The sequence below is a fragment of the Rhinatrema bivittatum genome, chromosome 4 (genome assembly GCF_901001135.1).
Source record: "Rhinatrema bivittatum chromosome 4, aRhiBiv1.1, whole genome shotgun sequence".
Lineage (NCBI taxonomy): Eukaryota > Metazoa > Chordata > Amphibia > Gymnophiona > Rhinatrematidae > Rhinatrema > Rhinatrema bivittatum.
Genome location: NC_042618.1, coordinates 131,883,742 through 131,901,619, shown reverse-complemented (window position 1 = coordinate 131,901,619; position 17,878 = coordinate 131,883,742). Strand labels below are relative to the sequence as shown.

The window sequence follows — 17,878 nt, the reverse complement described above, 5'->3', positions numbered from 1 at the left end:
TACAAAATTCAAATAAAAATGTCATGGACTCTGACCCATTTTAGTCTGTATGTTCCAGAACTGACTCAGAAAAAGACTTAACCATTAATACTTGCCACATCCTTCAACCAATGAAACTACTTTCTCCAATCATAGGGAGGGTAATTTTCAAAGGCATTTCCAAGGGTAAAACAGTGCTTTGTCTGTAGAAATGACTTGTTATAAAATTGCCTGCCCGATAAGCAAATAATCTTATGCACTTAGGTCCTGAATGCATAAAAGTTGATCTGAATTGAGCGAAGCTGTTAATGGAGGCAGAACTGGGGAAGGATTTTGACTTAGACAAATACATTTTGATTTTCAGAAGTATGCTTGTACATTTTCCCAAAAATACAAATTAGCAGGTGTAATTGTGTGCAGGTTTTGATGAGGTAATTTTCAAAGGAAACATACATGTGTGAAATCATACATGATTTCAAAGGAAACATACATGTGATAAATGCAGGGGATCTCTGAGGGAGTGATAGGAATTGTAAGGGCTTGATAAATTAGATGGATGGGCCATATTTTCTTTTTTCTGTCATCATATTTCTGTGTTTTTATGAAAATTGACATAATCTATGGGCATATTTTCCAATTTTCCTATGCAGGCTATTACACATTTGCCTCCCAAATGACTTTCAAATAACTTCCGTCACTCTCCATGGCATTCCATGTCCACAAAACTCAAGCTTTAATTTTCTTATTTGCTAACAGCTCTATCAGTATTCCCTTTTGGCATACTCCTTGACACATAATGTTTGACATATTTCTGCCCAGAAAACTTTATTACAGCTTCTATCTCACTCCTTCACTCAGCCTTATTTTCTGCAACTGACTGCAGTAGCTATCTACATTTCTGTTATCTTTACCACCAAGAACAAATGAATGTTGCTTTTGTAAACCATTGTGATCTTCTTTTGGAACGACGGTATATAAAATGCTTAAATAAAATAAATAAAATAAAAAGGGCATTTTAATTATTTTTGCCAGCTTGGGATATATATTTTAATGTTTCTCTAAATTGTAAACAAAGGATACCTGCACACATATATACATACATGTATACATATATATGTATTCTTTGTCTACAAACAATTTAGGAAAAAGGCTACATTTTTATTTTTTAATGGCTACTTTTGACTTTCATGAACGTGATTGCCCTATGTTTATTATTTTGCTTTTAAAACACGTTTTGAACACAGCTCGGCTCTAAAAAAATTTGTCTTTTAAATTGTTGATGCAAGTTCAATCTCAGTTAAAATCTCAATTTACACAACTTTATTTCTTCAGGATTTTTATATTTCTACACATTTACTCCTGGACTTATCATATTACACACTTACATTGATTCATACACAATAATAGTTAACACTTGCAGACTGGTATTTTTAAATGTCATAAAAAATATTCAGTGTCTCTTTGATTAAAATAGAATACCTCTTCGTCTCACTGATCTCACTGTCACGGAGCACTAACCAATAATATTTGCTGCAAACTATGAAAAAGTGGGTGGCTGCTGTGCCAGAGTGTGCAGACTCTACCTGCAAAGTGGCTTAGGCCTGGTTCACCTTGGACTCACCTCCATCATGGTCAGCTTCTCTCTAGATCCCCCCCCCCCCAGTGTGGCTGACCTCTCTCCTCCCCACCATACTACAATGGTGCCAGCCACTTGGTGTGGGACCAGTGCTTATGGGCTGTCCACTCAGTGCGGCTGGAAGGTGAAAAGGTTGTGACTGGGTTTTTAGCCTTGGTGACAGCATAGCAGAATGATCATGAGGTGTGACAGTGAATGAGTCCATCTTAATATGCCAAAAAGACACCAGGAGGGTCATATAGCCAGGGGCTGACAGTCTTATTGTATGGGGTGGGCTGCCCTACTGGACCCTAGAGAACTTGAGCACCAGATAAGGTCTTGCTGTGTTACAGTGGGCCTTGGAAAGTTGCAGAGCGGTGGACATGTGCATCCTGAAGGTGCTTTCCTGTGGGGTATGGGGGAAGGATTAGGAATTTGGTAGGATTGAGCTCCCAGATTAGATATCATTGTTAGGCATCTAACAAAGGCTGCGACCATTTATTATCCATTCTAGAGTATGCCCATGTTTTTTTATGTTCTGAGCAATGTTCGGTGGTAGGGGCAGCAGGGGCCAAGATGATTCATGGTTGCCCCTCTTACAGATTATGGTTTTACTTATATACTTAGTTAATCTGTTACACTGTACCATGTCATTATAAGGCTTGCCTTAGACATCATGTTGTATGTAAACCGATGTGATATGTCAAATCGAATGTCGGTATCGAAAAATAAATAAATAAATAAATACTAAACAAATCTTACTGCTAATTTAATTAGAATACCAAAGCAAATTTAGAATAATTATAGTTTTTTAATATGCTCAGTTTGAAAGGATAGTGGATTTACATACGAAGAGCATATTTCCCTGTTTCTATCACAGAGGAATTGTTATCTAGGAATTTGTTCTCTATACTTGAGGAAAACTATAGTTTGCCAGAATGCTAAGTGGCTAGCACACAACAGTGGAAATCAGCATGATAGTGAAAACACATCATATGGGGAGAACCCTCTGCTGCTAAACTACATGGAATTAATTTTTGCAGCTCCAGCAGATTAGCATAATCTATGAGTCTGGCATGGTGGCTGAGTGGCAGTGCTGTGCGCTGCCATGTGGAGGATCCCCAGTTTGATTCCTAGATCTGGTCTTCTGTACCATGTGTCAAGTGAGGATTCTTCTTCATTATGCTTCTGTGCAGAGGTTAATAATAATTCCTCTGTGCTGAAACTTGGGGAGAGCACAACACAATGTTTACAGGGCTAACAGCAGAAAATCCCATCCTCCTCTAGTTAACAAATGGAAACAAGCTATTCATACCTTGAGCTGAAAGGGTTCAGTACTTAGGTTTTCTGTAGACAATTATTTCTTAAAGAGAAACTAGACAGTATGGCACATGATTAAAGCTGGCTGCAAAGAGAGGCGTGGAGGCTTCTGAGGAAATTAAAGCATGAAATATTTAAGTAAACAAAAATCAATGATGGTAGGCAGGAAGAGCACCCATTGACTAAGTATGGATTCTGCTTAGACTCACTGATATCTAAAACTAAAATTACAAGCAGCATCTGACTACCTGCCTCTCCTAATACTGAGCCTGAGTGGTGATCTATGAAGAATGAAAAAAAAATGAACATATGAAAATGAATACATAAACAGAGCTTCCAGCTTACTAGTTCCTCGGGGAGATTTTCCTTCTAGTCTTGCCTTTTTAACTCCAACCACAAAGCATGAGGGACTGACGTTTGGCTCAATTAGTGCCTAAATAATTAATGATGAGAAGGCATCCTATATATAGGCATTTTGTGGGTTTATCTATATTTATTTCTAAAGAATGAGAAATGAAATAGAGACATTGATTTCTGCACTGTTGATTTAAAAGTGCCTTCTATGTATTCTACATGCACACTACAGGAAAGAGATGCAGGCTCAGTTTTTCCCATCTACTTCTGCAATCCCAATCCTAACCCTCACTCTGACCCTCCTCCCAGCACTTCTACTGTCTTTACTCTTTTATTTCTTCTAAGGTGAATGCCAAGTGGATTTGACCCAAGTTATTCTTTGGGTCTGTCCAGTACTTATCGATTTTACAGTAATGTAGGAAAGAAAGTATAATTGCAGCAGAATATATAAAATCAGCAGTATGGATGTCAACAACATTTCCTAAGTTTCTTGTCATTTTGAAATGAATTGACAGAAAAAGCCAAATCAAATTTCATTTTTTTTTGTTTCTGTTTTTTACACATGATATTTGTAAACAGCACACACTAAAAATCATTTTTGTTTTATTTTTATTTTATTTTTTAGTGTGTGCTAGTTGCAAATAATGTACACTAAAATATTTAATGCATACTATTTGCAAATAGCGTGTGCTGAAAACAAAAATAAATGAAATGCAATAATGAAAAGGCAATAAAAAGGAAACAAAATACAACAAAACAATTTTTTTTTTTTGCATACACACACTTAATGGTCAACACTCTGTAGTTGCTGGATGACTGTGCATTAAACATGTGACATAAAATCTTGATTCAGGTAGTCAGATTGAGTGAGTTGGGCTTTTCTGGAAAGAAAGCTCTTCTGTGTAGCTGCATATTGACCATGCAAGATATCTGAATCAGGCATATGATATCTTGCATGGTCAATATGCAGCTACACAGAAGAGCTTTCTTTCCAGAAAAGCCCAACTCACTCAATCTGACTACCTGAATCAAGATCAGATATACGGATAGATTAAAACTATTCTCCTGGCCTTTCAAATGAAAGTAACATGACAGATAAACGAATGTGTCAGTATCTAGGGAAAGTGTTAAGGATTGCTGCTAGATGAGGTAAGTGTAAAAGGTCCAGGGGCTTTTAAGGAACCATAAAACCCATAAATTCCGGAGACAGCCCTGCCCTTATTTTAGTGATCAAAGCAATTGTTAAACAGAAAGAACCTAGGAGCAATCATCTTGGATATACTGAAGATTGTCAATCAATGTGATAGAGACATAGGGAACATTGACAGTATGTTCAAGGGCATATGAAGAAGTATCATTAGCAGGAAAAAAGGAGGTAATATTATCCTTATTCAGGTCACTAGCAGAGCTGTCAAGTTATTCGGTTCCAGGACAGAGAATCTTTGGCCAGCTATGGTTTTGAACTTACATCCCAATACAGTGTGGTATCTTTCGAAAATGATTCTACCCATTGACATCACTGTTGCAGGTCCCATAATGAATCAGGATGGGGTTGTCAGAAATTTAGGGCTGGCCTAAAATCCCCTTCATGGACCTGGGTAACTCGGCAGCTCTTCATTAGTGAGACCTCATATACAGTGCTATGTTTTGTTCTGGAGGTCATACCTTTCTAAGGACATAAAAAGGAAGGAGGCAATTCAGAGAAGGCTCACTAAAATGGTATAAGATCTGTAGCACAGATGATACTCAGAGAGGCTTAAGACACTCAAAGTGTACTCACTGATAGAAAGAAGGAAAAATGTTGATATTATAGAAACATTCAAATATTTAGCAGGCCTCAGTAAAGAACGGTGCTATGTATGCTGCACTGGGTGATCTAGTTATATGGAATTTCAGGTTTTTTGCTAGACGCTCTCTTGGTTCTTGGTTGCTGTCTTTTCTAGCTGTGCAGCTCCCGCCCAGGTGGGTGATGGTGTACACAGGGGCAGTTCTGTCATGAGGCAGGATAAAGTGGCTGCCTCAGGCAGCCAAATCCTGGAGCAGTAAAATGTGAACAACCTCTATGGCAGCTGCCTCACCCTGATTCTGTGCCTGCAGGCCTGCAGGTAGAAAGAAGTCACCAGTCACCCCAAATAATGGCTTGCCTATATCCCAGGCCCCAGAGCAGAAAGACAAACTCCACACTGGTGGCACAGGTTTGTGATGTGCGGCAGGCAGGAAGACACACCAAACCAGTGGCACAGAAGTATGACATACCTGTGGAGATCCCAGGCCCCCGGGCGGGACAATGAACCCTGAGCTGGTGGAGCAGGATTATGACATGTCCATGGGGATCCCAGGCCCCGCGGGCAGGAGGAAAGAAGAGACACGGTGGGTGAGGTGCGAGGGAAGGGAAGGGTAATAAGTGAGAAGGGAAAGGAGGAGTTAAGTGAGCGTGTGAAAGGGGAGGGAAAGACCGCAAAGGGGGCTGAGTACATGAGAGGCAATGAAAGGGAAACTGGGGTAAACGAATGAGGAGGGAGGAAAGAGAAGGGACTGAGTGAGAGGAGATGGAAGGGAAGGGGGAGCAGGAGGAAGCATTTGAGTGACTGACATATGTGGGACATGAGAGTGTGTGTGAGCATGTGCAAATGTCTAAATGAGCATGTGTGTGAGAGTGTGAGTAAGAGTATATGTGTGTGAGCATGAGAGCATGTGTGTGTGTGTGTATGAGTAAGCATGTGTATGAGAATATGTGAGAGTGTGAGCGTGTGTTTTGAGAATGAACATCTGTGTGTTAGAAAGTTTGTATATATGAGAGAGAGTGGGAAAAGTTTGTGTGCAGCTCCCTTTCCCCACTAATCCAGGACAATTCCAGAGTGACTAAATCATAAGTTTCCAGGCATGGAAAGGTGGGAATCTTTTTATCCTTATTAGTTTTAATGATTATTGGGTATTATTTGATGTCTGCTGTTTTGAATTATTTTATTGGTTTTTGGGAACTTTTTTAAAACATATTTATATGAATTTTATTTTTTAATATTATTCTTTTTGTCAGCTGTCATGAAATATATATATATTTTAGTATGGTTTTACTATTAGGATCAATGTTTTTTATTATTTTATGAGGAATGGTGATGTTTCTGTTTTTCCACTGATGCTCTACATACGGAGTCTGGTTTTGTGCAGTTTCCAGTACAGTTTTTGTCTGCATGTTTCTCTTTATACTATATGGTCACTTTATTCTGTATTTGGTGAGGGTCTGTCTGTCTTCGGGTGTGTGACAGAGGTAAGTAAGGTATTCTTCTACTGTGTAGTTTCTGTGTAGGGATTTATAGCAGCCTGGCTAGTTCTGTTTTCTTAATAGGAAGTACAAAAGTACACGCAGAGTTTACAGGTGCAAAGTCCCCACTGGTAATTATTCATGGAGAGAGTTAAAGCATATACAATAATTTTCTTGGCATTTGAGGTTTAACTGATTTTGTATTTTAAAGGTCCATGTACTAAACTGAGATGGAGTTTACTGCAGAAGGTAAAACTTGCTGTATCTACTAAGCCTTTGTCACAGCTCATCAATAATGGTAAATGCTTTGCTATGGCCTGTGGTAAGTGTTAGGAATTGTTGCTGGTGGGCATTGAATGGGGGTAGCTTTGTCCTCTAAGCCCACTGGAGGGCTACTTAGACATGTTGTAGAACCCGGATCCAGACATTGGTGAGAACCGAAGTTATATTTGGAGTTGATCTGATTATGAGTCCCTGTTTTTCTAATGTGAACTGCCTGGGATTGCTGCCTGAAGATACTTGAAGCTTTTATTGGACTTGTATGTCTTAACCCCTGCCAGGAGAACTTGCATCTGCTGAATCCTTGTGATAAAGAGAACTTGTATGCTTGTTATTCCTATGTTTACGAAAAATTAAGCTTGGAACATGAAAGGGACTGTGTTTCAGTGCACTCCAGCTGAGAACCTGCTGAGAAAAACGAGATAGAAATAGAAATAGAAAGAAATAAAATCCTGACAATATGTTTGCCGTAGCCATGTTATAGTGTAGCATTTACTGTGAACATTAGGAGCTGAGAAAAAAAATTGCCAACTGGAGGATAGTACCATGTTGAAACTGCATGAGAAAGTTCAGTTCAGAAGAGTTTGAACTAATTATTTCTCTATCCTAATGCAGCTGTTGGTGCACTGGCTGCAGTGACCACTGCAAAAGGGGGAAGGAGACAGTGAAAGAGGAAAATAAACAGGAGAGGGAAAAGTGAGCCTGGAAGAAAGAGGGCAAAAGTGAGGAAGCGTGAGAAAAACAAAGTGAGAGAACAAGGCAAGAGAGGGAGGGAGGAAGAAACGCCAGAACAGAAAGGTGGCCTCAGCCAGCAACGAGCCTGTTTTTCTAGGCCATGCACCTCCGTTCTGTGCCTGCCACCTGTTTTTGTCCCAGAAGAGTCTTCAGCCTATCTTCTCTAACCCAGAGCTGGTTGGAGCATAGCCTCCCTTCCTCTACTCTTGGTAAGCAGAACCAGGATTGGAGATCTCCTTTGGTGCAGTAATCCTTTGCAGCCCCTGTACCTTCTCTTGCTGTGGTCATTAGCATGCTGGAATAGCCTGAAGCAGGTGATGGCTGCAATTATCTCCGTCCACCATTTGACCTTTGTCGGTACAGATTTCTTACTGGACTCTTCCCTTAAGAAGTAGTGGGCAGTGCTCCAGGATCAAGGATGCTGCACAGTAGATCCTGGTATCCCTGCTCTGCTTGCTTCCTGTGATGCCACTTCCATTTCTAAGATTTTTTTTTCTCCTTTTAGACCATATCTAGCTTCTCCCTTCTCCTCTCTTGGCTCTGTCTCCTCATTTTCCTCTCTCATCACCTCTTCCACCGCCTCATCCTCCTTTTCCACCCTTCAATGGCTTTCTGCAATCTTCTATTACTACTGTCCACAAGTAGCTGATGGCTAGGGTCAGAGAGGCTGATGTTTGATAAGTTTTATAGACACTGTGGCTTCGTTAACTAACTGCAGGTAAAGAGCTCTGCTGTGGTAACTATGTTACTCTGCTGAATTCAAGCATTTCTATAGCTGAGCATGCATACAAATATATTAGTACATAGGGCAATATTGGCTGATTTATTGCAGGTAGTAATTTTGCTGGTGGTAGCCTAGTAAAATCATTATCATTAAGTAGATTGGCCTCTTAGCGTCAGTCTATAGCATACCTGTTTTACAAATAGAACATTAAAAAGAAAAGAAATGGATTGTACCATATCGAGAGGAATATCTACTCATTGATCTGCTTATCCTCATTCTACTTCATTACGTGAACTTCCCTGATGTATTCTTTCCTTTTCAGTTCTTGCTATCCTCCGTCACTTCTTTCCCCTCAATCTATTATTCCACTTTGCTTAGCCATCTGGCTGGGCACTACCTTGGTAGTCTGTCCTCTTAAGTTTGCTCCTTGTCAAAACTTTCAGGTTCCATCCTTACCAGGTGTGGCGTGACATCTCTTCCTTTTTCTTGTCCCGCCATCGTTACCAGCTGTCTGTCATGGTAATTATGATGCATTAACACTATTACTGATCTAGTCAGTTGTTTTCTTAACACATTTGTACTCCAGTCAGTGTAGATTTAGGTCATAACCTACATTTGGTTTATCTTCTTGAAAAATGCAACCATTTCTTTGCTCTTTGATTTTCTTTTGTATGATTCCATATGCAGTGGAGATAATGGCAGGGGATCCCTATGTTAACTAAATAACAGTTAATTATTTTCAGCTTGCTAATTGCACTATAATGGCTGGGTGCACTATGTGATATTTACTTGCAATTACTTAACATGGGCAGCAGGACTTTCAGCATTCCTCCCAGACACCCTTAACAAACCACACAAAACACCTAAATGGTATTAAATAAATTCACAGTTTACTGGATACAGCAAGTAACTCAAGCCAAGCAAGAACACAATTTACAAACCCTAATCACCATCCCTCCACACAGAGTTCTCAAGGCGACTCACTGCCACACCCCAGCGGCGTGCCATTTCAAGCCCATCATTAATCTGGTCCCACCTTTGGTGGCCAATGCCAGCCACCTAGTCCTTCCTGCCACGCCCCCAGAAGAGAGCACCAGCATTATGGTTGCAAACCTTGCATAATGCTCAGTGCATCGTGTAGCAGCCCCCCTAGCTACACATGCCCACATACCAAAAGGTAACCATATTCAATTTACACAACTTAGATTCAGGTCTACTGCTACAGGTGAGGACATTCATAGAACAGTCCACGACCTCCCCACACTGCAGCCTACCACCTAACATTAAACCTAATTTCTAATGCCTCCTGTAAGGAATTATTAAAAAGGTCAAGCGCCACATCAGAGAGATGGAGTCTGTTCCCCCTATGAAGACTCAGGCATCCATCTAAAGCCCACTCGTGACACACACAGAAACCCCCTTGTACCATCACCCAAGCATTGACCTGATGATGGACATTCTTAACACCATTTTTCCACATTGGCTGATCACCCAATTTGAGTCTGATTAAAATATCTGACCACATGAACCGAGAATGCGACATCATGTTCATCAGACTCCCAAAATCCTTTCTGGCCGCCACTATAACACCAAGAGCCCAAGTCATTTCCATCTAAATGAATAACGATAATCTCCCGTGCACTCCAATCAGAATCAATTGGTCCCACTTCATTCCTCTTTTGCCAAACCAATAAATCCACTTGCCAACTGCAGCCAGTCTCAAATGCTCACCATACTATTAGTCCTGGGGGAATTCTGCGCTACTGCGGAGCACAGAATTTGCGCAGAATTCCCCCTGCACAGAATTTCCATTTTCTGCGCAGAATTGCCAAATTCTGTGCAGAAAATAGCAGAGAAGACCCCGGCTTGCTGTGAACGGAGTGTGTGAAGATGAAGGCCCGGGTGCGACGTTCGCGGCGAAAATAGAAGGCCCTCCCTTCTGCTGCGAACGTAGTGTGCTCCACTCACGGCGAAGATGGAAGGCCCCCGGGTGTCGCGAATGGAGTCCAAACCCCACCCCTGCCTTCCCAACCCAAATGAAAATCTCCAATACTGGGACCCTCGCTGCCCCTAAAGCCCCAAGTACCAAAAAAATCTGGCTCCCAATCAAGTAACTACCCTTGACTGGACCCCTGCGGCTGCACCAGTTCTCTCCCCTACCACATCAAACCCTCCATGGAGGAATTGACTCATGACTGTCCTGCTCCTGAGTAGCTCGGGCCTTGCCCTTGCTGCTGCCACTCCTCGATGCTCTTCCTTTCCTGGGACCGACCCTGGACAAGTCGCCAACATCATCTTCCTGCCCCCCCCTCCACTCTCTAAGTGCTTCAGCTCCAGCCTCCCCCCTGCCAGGTGCAACCATTGTCACATTGGAACTCACTGACGCATTCCCTAACACTAACCGCTCTCTCAATGCAGGCCCTTCCTGCCCAGCTTTCCTGGACGATGCACCAGACTGGCAGGCCTCCTTGCCTGACTCATTATCCATCCTGTGCGAGTCCATGTTGGTGTTTGAGGTAGTTGTGGGTGGATCCTAGGGCCGATGGCAGATGACCACGCCCCCGGGGAAAGATCCTGAGAGGGACCACCGGTCAGGCTCAGAGTATGGAGACAGACACACACTAGTTCTTTTATTAAACAGTATATTGAACCACCAGAGGTGGCAGTAGTGAGTTGGAAGTGCCCGGCAGGGCTGTAGTCCCTCAGGTACTGGAACAGCGATCCTGGATAACTGTGCTGTAGTGAAACTGAATATAGTGAGTAGGCAGAGTATGCAGAGTTCAGGAACAGAACCTTGATGGTAACACTCACACAATAGTCTCTAGAAGTAGTCCAGGTGTTGGAATGAGTTAGGCCCTCGAGGAGCGAGTACCTGGTTCCAGGGAAAGCTCTGAGAGAGAGATGGTAACTCACTGGTGTAGTAGGCAGTGATGACTTCCAGGCAGAATAAGTATTCAGCAACCAGTCTGGGAACATGGGCCCTCGAGGAGCGAGTACCGGTTCCAGACTGTGACCTGAAAAACAAAGAGAGCGAGGCCCCCGAGGAGCGGGTACCTCTGGTAAGTCCGAGGAGGCAGTGTAGCGTAGAACGAATCCATTCCTTGCTAGCTCGATTAATTAGCGATTTCTAAGACCTTATATATCCGGTACTGCTGACGTCATCTCAGGGGGATGCCCCTGAGGTTTGCGCCATTGCTGGTACATCAGTCAGGGGCCGTGCTGCGCGCACACCCTTAGGCCCTTGTGAAACATGGTGGATTGCAGCATCGAGCTGCTCCGGAGACGCCAGAGGAAGACAGAAGAATGACGCCGCAGCAGCCAACCTTCCACTAGAGCAAGAGGGAGTCGCCAAGGAGGTAAGGAGGGCGGAATGGAGATGTCGGGCAGTGACGGTCACAACAGTCCACCTGCTCCTCCACTGAAACATCCCCCAAGCCTCAACACTCCTTCTGAAATCACTTGGCGCTTCACTGACAAGCGAGAGGCCCCCTTGCCTAAAGCTGCCATAACCGCTCCCCTGCTGAACGCACACTCACCTTCTAAACTTCTGCAGTTCGACTAGCCACCCGGGCTTCCTCCCCAAAACTTACAGTGCTCATCGCAATGGCACACGTTTCAATCTCTCGTCTGCCCTCACTTGCGGTGGCAGCCCGACCGCAACACCACTCTGCTGAGGTACCAGAACTGACCATCCTCTCGCGGGTATGGACCATCACAAACCAACTGCAACAGACCAGCCCAAAAGAGAAGGACGATTTGAAATCACAGAGGTCAGAGTGAGCATAACCGTTGCTCACTCTCCAAGAAACTCCCCCCTAAACCCTCCCCACCGAGGCTCCCTCCAAATGAGCCAATAGGATCCCCTTAACCTCCCACCTGTCCTAACTCCCCATGACCACACGGGTCCTATCCAGGGATAGTAGAACACAATGTGAGCGGAGAGGGAGGGGGGCATAATCTGGGAGAACAGGGTGGGAGGAAACAAGCCAATCCCTCTGGCTCCTATTCTGGACTTCGCTTCCCTGCCTTAAATTTATCTTAAGTGGTATTTAGGCTGTGGCCCATCTTTTTTTTTAGTGTGTTTGCAAATAGAACTCGCTACCTTGAAGTGAGGCTTGCCAGTTCTAGCTCTCTAGGATGCTTTCCCTGAGTTGAGTGCCCAACAAGGTAATCAATAACTGAATTCTGTGGTGGGATCCAGCGCCAGGAACTTTCTTTCCAATTGCAGAACATTTTGACACTGCAATAAAAACCTAGCCCACTGTATAACTATAACCTTATTCATCAACAATTACCTATAGCTTTACGTTTTAAGAATGCTTGAGATCTGATCAGGCCCATTGCTGGCCTAGCTAGCACATCTGGCAGTCCGGGGGGGGGGGGGGGGGGGGGTGGCAGGTCCCCCTCCAATATTACAGCCAGCCTGCAGAGATCCCTTGTCAATGACTGCACACTCATGGCTACATAAAGATGTGCAATGCTCCCACCTCCACTGTAGCAGCAAACAGTGTCACAGAGCACTGGGACTCCATCCCCCAGACAAGGGTTGCTGGTGCCCCCTGGGCCTCGCATCCTGGGTGGTCGCCCTCCTCATCCATCACATCTGACAGATTTGGGCCTGACTATCCTAGACTTATCAGTTAGGGCTAATACACCTTAGGTTTTCTGAGTCTGCAAAATATTTATACTTGGGATGGATTTAGTAGACGACAGTGGAAAAAGATACAGCCTGGATTAAGTCCAGTGACAAGGCAATTTTATGGTCTTGGCTATCGAACTCTAGTGGCTAGGTAAATGGGGCATTTTTGGAGATGTTAGGTGGACTGCTGCTGTAGTGGCTGTCTTATGTTATTGTTTTTATGTTTAAGGCACTATTTTTGGGCCAGGACCTCGGTAAATACATTTTTCAAATAAATAAATAAATAGCCAGCAATATTTTAGTTGTTGCCTTTATCCTTAACTGGGCAGGTTTTGCACAAGTTTGACATTTTTGTGTGTTTTTCACATCATGCATTTGTTAATGAAAAATAAAACACTAACACTTTGAATTATAATGGGGGTTTTTTTTTTTGGGGGGGGGGGGGAGAGGGAGGAGAGAGGCTGTGCATGTGTGAATGAAACCCAGAAAGTTCTGTTTGTGGTATTGCTAATGAATTAAATGCAAACAAAAGTTCACATCATTCCTTTTTTTTTTTTTTTTTTAAATAGGAGGAGTAAGCAAGTCAGGGAAACCCTGATAATTTATTTTTCATAATGGAAAAGGCTCCCAGTGGTATTTTAACTTTTTTTAAGCTTTAAGGCAGCTGGAATATGGGAAAGAAAATAGATCAATGTTTGTCTGTCTGTAGGCACAATAATTCTCCAAAAAGGGGACTTAAAGACACCAAATTTGGCATGTAGGAAGAAAATGTGAGTATGATGGATAAGTTAAAAAGCTAAAAATATTTGATTGGTATATTTGAAGTACTGAGTCTCCCCCCAAAAATCCCATTGTTTTCTTTGGGAAACAGTTACAGGTTACAAAATGTTCATGGGTGCTCTATTGCAAATGCCCTGCCCCTCCCCCCTGCCCCCCTGCCCCCCTCCCCATTCAGCCCTTTCCATAGTTTAGTGCACAGTAACACCAGCAGAGAAGGGGAAAACGAACTAAAGCAGCTGGTGAAACAAGGCACAAAAAGGAACATTCAAATCCACTTTCCCCCACACTTCCAAAGAGCCTATTGCTTGTGATTATCTTGAGGCAATTAGAGCTGTTAGGAGGTGTAAATTGGACTTGGAAAATGTGAGGAGCTCTCCTCTCTTTTATTTGTTGACTTAGATTCAATGTAAATATGAATGTTTTTATGTACAGTGCTGAGAACCTTTGGGTTGGTGGGTTAGAAATGTTTTTAATAAACAAATGTCTCACACATGCACACACACGTTCCACATACTCCCACCACACACATACACATGCGCACACACAACTTACACATTCCAAATACTCTTATATTCCTACCCTTACACATTGTCTAACTGACATGTGCATAAAATTAAACGCATGCACAAGGAGGCCAATATTTAATAGGCCCTTTAGAGGACAAGTTATCCGGCTACAGTTAGCTATATGTAACTGAAATAACTTTGAAACCTAACCGGCTATTTCTGAATATAGCCAAGTAGGTTGTAAAGTTCTCCGGCCTAGTGTGGCCAGATAGCATGCCTCTTAATCCGATATCGTTAATGATATCCAGCTAAGTAGAGCTGTCAAAAGTTGAAAAGTATTAAATAAAGAGAATGGGCCATCCCCTCCCTTGGCTTCCCCCACCCCTCAAATATCTTTAAAGGCCCTGTTGGGCCGAGCCTTCCTCACCCTCTCACTCCTAAAAATGTTAACCAGACCCCCCCTCCCCGTCCCAATTTATCAGCAATGTTAACATCAAAAGTTGAAAAGTATTAAATAAAGAGAATGGGCCATCCCCTCCCTTGGCTTCCCCCGCCCCTCAAATATCTTTAAAGGCCCTGTTGGGCCGAGCCTTCCTCACCCTCTCACTCCTAAAAATGTTAACCAGACCCCCCCTCCCCATCCCAATTTATCAGCAATGTTAACATCTGGCGGCCCCCTCCCTTACCTCCCACCCACCCACAAGTGTATGCTAAATAGCAGGCCTCCAGCCCCTTCCCCTGACCCGCCTGATTCCCCCAATATTGCCAGGAGGAAGAGACCCTTCGCCCTGCTCCCGAGGCCTCTGTGCTCCTCTAAAACATTCGGCTAGGTTAGCCAGATAACCCCCTCCACAGAATGTCCTTGAAATGCCCCTTTTTTATCAGGGTAAATTCTAGCCAGATACCTAGGTACCCGTCTAGAATTTAGCCAGATAAGGGCTAAATATAGCCAGGTAAGCCATTTACACAGATAACTATTGTGTTTTTGGCTTTTGACTATCTACCCCAAGGTATACACATACATTTACATGCATAGGAGAGAGTTGTTCCAGGGGTGGAGCCTACGTGGGGTTGGGACTTGCATGCATACTTTGTGATTTTAAAAAGTATATGCATATATTCCATTGGCAAAGCTACATGCATCAAATAGTAGGTGTAACTGTATAACTTTCAAAGCGGAATTATACTTACTTTGAAAATTGATGTAATTTTTGCAGATATTTGCTGGCTAACTTATGTGCAATGTTACAAAATCACCCCTTAATATCCCACCCTATCAATCTAACGAGACTGCGCATAGTGGCTTAATATACATTTCAAAATCCAATACATAAATTAAAAAATTATTTCAGATATATTGTGAAATAATTCAAAAACAGAGTAAAACATAAGGGGCCTGATGCACAAATAAGGTGAACATTTTCTGGCAGTCCAAATTCACACCTCATAATTTTGTAACTAAGGATAAAATAGCACTTGGAGCCCTATGTGTTTTACTATGCTCCAGGCACTAAGCTTTGCAATCCGGTCTCCCTAGAGTCACCCAGCTCATGAATATTTCAATAAGAGAAGCTATTTTGGGGGAATGGGGAAGTCATGTTGATCTGAAGCACAAGTGCTTTGTGGTAGAAAAGGCTGACTTGCTGGGATGAAGGCCTCTTTGATGTACATTTTTAAAAATCAATTTAGATATAGCAGGTATTCCATAGTCATTAAAGTGAGGGGACGCTCCATGAAACTAATAACCAGCAGATTCAAAACAAATTGTAGAAAGTACTTTTTCACCTGACGCCCCTTACTGATGTCAGCTCAACAGCCCTATAAGGGCAGCCTTCCAGATGCAATTTGCCTCAGCAACAGGTCCAGCTATTCCTCAGTAGTGCATGTTGCTTCTCTGTGTTCCAGTCTTCATCCAGCTTGTCTTCAGTCTTCGTCCCACTTGTTCTTGCCCTTGCCTGCCTTCCTTGCATATTCGTCCCTCTTCTCCTCCTTTGAGTAGATACCTGGTTTTGACTTTGGACTGGATCCTGGATATGCCTGACCGCTGCCTGCCTCTGACCACTGCCTGGACCCCAGATATGTCTGACGCTGCCTGCCTCTGACCACTGCCTGGACCTCGGATAGGTCCAACCACTGCCTGCCCTTGCCCCTTGCTAATACAGACCTTCTCTTCTGCCATCCATCCCTCTTCTCCTTCAGATTGATACCTGGGTTTGACCTTGGCCTTGACCTCAGATATGCCTGACTGCTTCTTGCCTTTGACCCCTGCCTGGACCCTGGATGCACCTGACCACCTCCTGCCTCTGACTACTGTCTGAACCTTGGATATGCCCAACCACTGCCATCCCATGCCCCTTGCTAGTACAGACCTTCTCTTCTGCCATCAGCAGAGACCCCACTTAAGTCTTGCCGGCCCTAGCACCCAAAGGTTCAACCTGAGGGGAATGTGGGCTACTATAGGTGAAGATCTTGACCAGTGTCTGCTTTGCCTGGGTCTGCCTGCCAATGGCGAGACACTGCAGGGAGATTTGCCTCAGCCCAAGGGTCCACAGATGCAACAACAATCAAGCTGTGGAATCTGTTGCCAGAGGATGTGATCAAGGCAACTAGCATAGTGGGGTTTAAAAGAGGTTTGGACAAGTTCCTGAAAGAGTAGTCTTTAACACATTATTAGCCAGGTAGACTAAAAAAGTTGTTGCTAACCCTGGGAGTAAATAACAGGAATTAGATCTACTTTATGGGATCTTCCAGGTACTTGCATCTTGGATTGGCCAATGTAGGAGACAGGATGCTGGGCTTGATGGGCCTTGGTCAGACCCAGCATGGCAATTTTCATGTTCTTGTAACTTCGATTTCTTCTGTCTTTGCCTTTTCCAGAGGCAGGCTGCAAACACATTGCATGAGTGACTGGTGAAAGAAATATTCTGGCATCCGTATAATCTGCCTTTTAGGTTAGAGGTTCCCAAACCTGTACTGGGGGACCCTCAGCCAGTCAGATTTTCAGGATATCCACAATGAATATGCATGAGAGAACAGGTTTGAGAACCATTATTTTAGGTAAACTGATCACTTGGTAAAACTGTTAAGACTTAAGAAAGAAATTAAAAGTGAAAAAATAAGATGTTCATTTATCTTTTGTTCACTCATTTGTTGATTTTTGAAGATGGCCATTTTTGCAGCTGTTTCCCCTCTATCTGGAAATGAGAAGCAAGCAGCCAGAGACCAACAGTGAGTAAAAAGGTGGGGGATCCCCCACTTGCCGAAACTGTACTTAGTCACAGTTTTAATTTTGTGGTGCCTGTTGTGAATACAGGCTAAGGAATGTCTAGGCACACATGCAGTGGAGAACTAACCTCTAGTGATTAAAGTAGGAAGTTATAAACCAGGAAAGTGAGGGTTTAAATCCTGTTGACACCCTTGTGACCTTGGACAGGTCACTTTGCTTTAGGCCCAAATTTGGATTATAAACCATCTAGAGAAAGGAAAATACTTGCTGTACCTGAATGTAACTTGCCTTGAGTTACCAATGAAAAGGTATGAGCTAAATCCAAAAATAATAAAGAAATATACTACACTGGGCTGGAGAGAAGTACAAGTTACACAATGCAACTAAGAAATAGCTTAGTTGGAAATTGAGGCAGTCTCTCAGAGAGATCTATTAGTTTTATTTTTTCAGGCCTCTCAC

General features: G+C 43.1%; 1 protein-coding gene across 6 annotated transcripts in view; it reads left to right on the top strand.

Annotated features, from left to right (window-relative positions):
* Positions 1-17,878, top strand: part of TMEM229B (transmembrane protein 229B) — a 166,088-nt gene that overhangs the window by 105,565 nt on the left and 42,645 nt on the right. For 4 of the 6 annotated variants that reach the window (XM_029598845.1, XM_029598841.1, XM_029598844.1 and 1 more), the window contains exon 2: positions 17,357-17,421. The exons of the other annotated variants lie outside the window; for them this stretch is intronic. Coding sequence is in view for 2 of the 4 variants with exons in the window: in XM_029598841.1 (XP_029454701.1) it covers positions 17,394-17,421 (28 nt within the window). In the remaining 2 variants the exon portion in view is untranslated. The remainder of the gene's footprint in view (positions 1-17,356; positions 17,422-17,878) is intronic. 6 annotated transcript variants of the gene reach the window in all.